Here is a 4,217-nt window from a genome sequence, read left to right on the forward strand (position 1 = left end):
TGTAGACCAGGCTGGTCTCGAACTCACAGAGATCCACCTGCCTCTGCCTCCCGAGTGCTGGGATTAAAGACGTGCGCCACCATCGCCCGGCACAAAACAGCATTTTAAACTTTAGTTTGCCTCAGATCTGTTTAACACACTAGGATAACATCTAATAATTAGAAGTTAAATTTGTAAAGTCAACATCTAAATGTTGCACCCCAATTTACACAACACTGAAACTTCAGTAATTTGATCAGGAGATCAGAACTTCTCCTCTAGGGATCTGGCTAATAAAAGTCCATATAGAACTTAGGACCTGACACACACAACATCTCCAGTCTTGCTAAGTCGGCTATATTACTGTAAAGATTTATGTATGTTTTTCTTTTGTATATCACCCAAAGCCTGTTCACACACACACACACACACACACACACACACACACACACACACACCCTAGGAACAAGGTAAACTCTGTTTCAGCCACTCTCAACAGAGCTGTAATTCCTCCACCATCTCTTCCAAATAAAAAGCCGGTCGTTCACCACTGGCACACATCGTCCACCAGGTTTCAAGTCTAAATGAATTCCGTGAAACGAACACTTAGACTATAGCTTCTAAAGTGTTCATATGCTCCTTGGGCAAGCACAGAGAGGTTTACTCAGGCTTAGAAACAATTTCATAACAAACTCTAAAGTTGGCAAAGTAAAAGAAATTTCTCACTACATCAGACAGTCTCAGGAGACAAGCCCAGAACTGGGAGTGGTGACACGCACTGGTAATCCCAGCACTTGGAAGAGGTCAGCCTAGGCTATATGGCAAACCCTGTCTTAACCCGTAACCTTTGGTCCTTCCCTACAAAAAGACAAACACTATAGTGAGCTAGCCCATGGACAATCACTATAAGTACAAGAATGCATTTAAACCTACCATTATTGCCCACAACAATCTGAATAATGACTTATTTTTCCTTGCGGATTCATAATCTTTTAACTTGACAAAAAGATTATGACTATCTCCTCTGAATTGTACAAATGAACAAAGGCTCAGACAGAAATTAAGTAGTCTGCCGCAAAACAAACAAGGAACTAGTAGAGCCAACTAAAAGCACAAATTTTGGAATTTTGGGGCTCCAAACTCACCAAAATCTTTCCACTGTGTTTATATAGCCTAAAGGATTCTGAGAGAACAAATGAGAAAAAGAAGCCTAAGACAACGATTAAACCCATACACTTTTTAGCCAGTGCTGGTAGCCCTCCGAAGGAGGGTGTGGTCACAGAAGGATGGAGCATATTTGAGGGTAGGAGCACAGAAACTGCCACCAAATAGTAACTGAAAAGTCCTGGGCAGGCACACACTCTGAGGAATACAGATTCTTTCTCATTATAAGCAAAAACAAAGCAAAACCAGATTAACCTAAATATCAAGGTTTAATTATTTGCTGTGATCCCCGAGGCTTTACTCTGACAACTTGAGATTCAACAGCTATTACACTAATTTACAGCTTATTTTTGCTATGCCTGATTTACTCATGATTGGTCTTTGAGCCAAGCACACAGCCCTCACTTAATAAATGCTTGGTGAATGAAATTATTTCTGTTCATGGCTTTCCTGAGAACACTTCCTATTTGCCACTTTTCCTCCAGGAATTCCGCGCAGGAAATACCACCCCAGCCTACAAGGCGCTCATCCAAGCCCCCTAGCCTTTGGGTGAAATCTATGGTCTACTCTTTTGAAATGCCTCTTTAACCATACAAATAAAGCTTCAAGTATGGCACTCAGAGATCTACATTCCCTTCGTCAATGTAGGACCTGAGCAAAGCGAAGTCTAGAGTCATGTCCAAGGTCACCTCAGCCGACAAAGGGGATCACTACTAATTGTCCCCGCACCAGACTGACAGCACCTGACCTAGAGAGGAGGTCCCAAGGCCACGAAGCCTAGCATTGGACCTCCTCGCTAGGCACAAGGTCACAGGGGTGCTGGGTCCCGGCACACAGCGCTGAAAGCCACCTGGTCACCCGCGCCCGCACCACCCACAGCTACCAGCTCTCGGCGCTGAGCCGCGCGGAGCTCGGCTTGCACCTCGGACTCCGACCACGGCGGGCGGAGGGGGTGAGGGACAACAACAAGGGCGGCTTGCCGCAGCTCACCACGGCTCCCTCGCGTACTCCTCCATCTTGGTTCCAGCCCGCGCGAGAGTACCGGGCACGCAGGACTTCCGGAAACTGATCTGTGTGGCGGAAGTGATCCCAGGAAAGGGCGTGTTACTGGGCGGAGATTGGATCATCGTTTCCTGTCGCTGCCAATAGCACTCGAAACTCCGTGTAGTTAGCAAGCATGCAGTACCTTCTCTCCCCCAAATCAAGGATGGTTGCGAGGATTGGGGTACTGAGTGACAGAGTTCAGGTTAGCCTCGTGGCCTGAGATAAACGTAATATTATTCAGCCATGATTGCTTAAACTTCTTAAATACAGTACTGTTTGCTAGTTCGTTTTTCGAGACAAGGTTTCTCTGTGTAACCCTGAATGTTCAGAAGCAATCTATGTAGACCAGGCTAGCCTAGAACTCATAGCGAGCCGCCTGCCTCTGCCTCCTGAGTGTGATTAAAGGCGTGCACCGCCACTGCCTTGCGGCTATTTTTTAAAGTACTTTTGCTGTGAACTATTATTAACAGTGCTACTTAAATTTGAGCTACGGTGAATTTTGAGCAAATATTTGTTGCTTTTGTAGGGCAGAGCTTTAGAGTCATAGTACCTTGAATGTAATAGATGTGTTTCTTTTTAAATATTTTTTATTTCACACATTTATATATTTGTGTAAGGGAGCTAGTGGACACATGGAAGTCTGAGGACAACCTACCAAAGTCAGTTCTCACTTTCCACCCTGTGGGTCCCCAGGATCGAACTCAAGTTGTCAGACTTGACAGCAAGCACTTTACCCACTGATCCACTGCGACAGCCTGAAAGAAGTGTTCATGAAATCGAACTACGTGGATCATTTCAGTGACCATGACCTATCTGAGACCATTGATCTATATATCATTGGTCTACCTATCAAAGGACTGGATCCTTTTCCCCAACCTCCATCGCAAAGGATTTCTGAATCATGAGATATGTTTAACCCAGGGAAAAGAACTAAAAACAATTCTAGTTGGTAAAAGGTTTGCCTAGCATGCAGAAAACCCTAAATCAAATCCTCAGCATCACATAAACAGATATGGTGGCACTAGAAGGCAGCTAGCTGCTCAGGGTTATACCTCAGCTGAATATAGAGTTCAGTGCCAACCTGGGATATAGGAGAGTTGTTAAGGAAAAGAGAACAAAAGTATGGAGTTCCATCAGCTAACTTTTGACTACTATCAGCACAACCCAGTTACGTGCCAGCTGTAAAGGGAGTCTCTCCATTCTGCTTTTTTTTTTTTTTAAAAAATGTAGATATTTGGGGCTAGAGAGATAGTATATCAGTCAAGAGCACTGACTGCCTGCTCTTCTAGAGGACTGGGGCTGGAGACAGACCTCAGTAGTGAGGGCCTTGCCTGTCAGACACAAAGCCCTAAATTCAGTTCTCGGTGCCACATGAACAAGAAAGGAAATCTACTGAACTCCATAACTGTGAGGCGGTGCTCATTCTTTTCCCCTAAAAGAAAGAGGTAAATACTTTAGGCTCCTACATTTTCCATTTCTAAAGGCTCAGAGAGGTTAAACAAGTTACACACGGTTACACGTCTCAGATTTGAGCCCAGTGTCATTTGACTCCAGAGCCTGCAGCTTTATCTGCCAGACTATACTGCTATTCTGTATTCATGAGAATGTGACTTTCTTGGGGTTATCCACCCTCTTCAAGAGCCACTTAAGGGCCGGCTTGTTGGTGCACGTCTTTTATACCGGCACTAGAGAGGCAGAGGCAGAGGCAGAGGCAGGTGGCTCTCTTGAGCTTTTGCCTTTTTTTCTTTTTATAATGATTTGTTTTTTATTTCATGTGCATTGAAGTTTTGCATGTATGATGGTGTTAGATTCCTTGAAACCAAAGTTACAAATAGTTGTGAACTGCCATGTGGGTGCTGGGAATTCAACCTGGGTCCTCTAGAAGGACAGCCAGTGCTCTTACCTGAGCCATCTCTCCACTACCACTTTTTATTTTTTTTAAAGACAGGGTTTCTCTGTGTAGCCCTGGCTGTCCTGGAACTAGCTCTGAGGACCCTGCTGGCCTGGAACACATAGAGATCTACCCCCCC

At 44.7% G+C, this 4,217-nt stretch overlaps 1 protein-coding gene across 2 annotated transcripts in view; it reads right to left on the bottom strand.

The window, feature by feature from the left end:
- Timm17a (translocase of inner mitochondrial membrane 17A) overlaps positions 1–2,208 on the bottom strand; it is a 13,604-nt gene extending 11,396 nt beyond the window's left edge. The window contains exon 1 of one of the 2 annotated variants that reach the window (XM_005348397.3): positions 2,134–2,208. In XM_005348397.3, coding sequence (XP_005348454.1) covers positions 2,134–2,159 — 26 coding nt within the window. In that variant the 5' untranslated portion in view covers positions 2,160–2,208. Of the gene's footprint in view, positions 1–2,065; positions 2,083–2,133 lie in introns of those variants that run through there. The other variant, XM_026779888.1, reaches the window with a different exon arrangement.
- Positions 2,209–4,217: the final 2,009 nt, after the last annotated feature.

Source organism: Microtus ochrogaster, chromosome 6 (assembly GCF_000317375.1).
Source record: "Microtus ochrogaster isolate Prairie Vole_2 chromosome 6, MicOch1.0, whole genome shotgun sequence".
Taxonomy (NCBI): Eukaryota; Metazoa; Chordata; class Mammalia; order Rodentia; family Cricetidae; genus Microtus; species Microtus ochrogaster.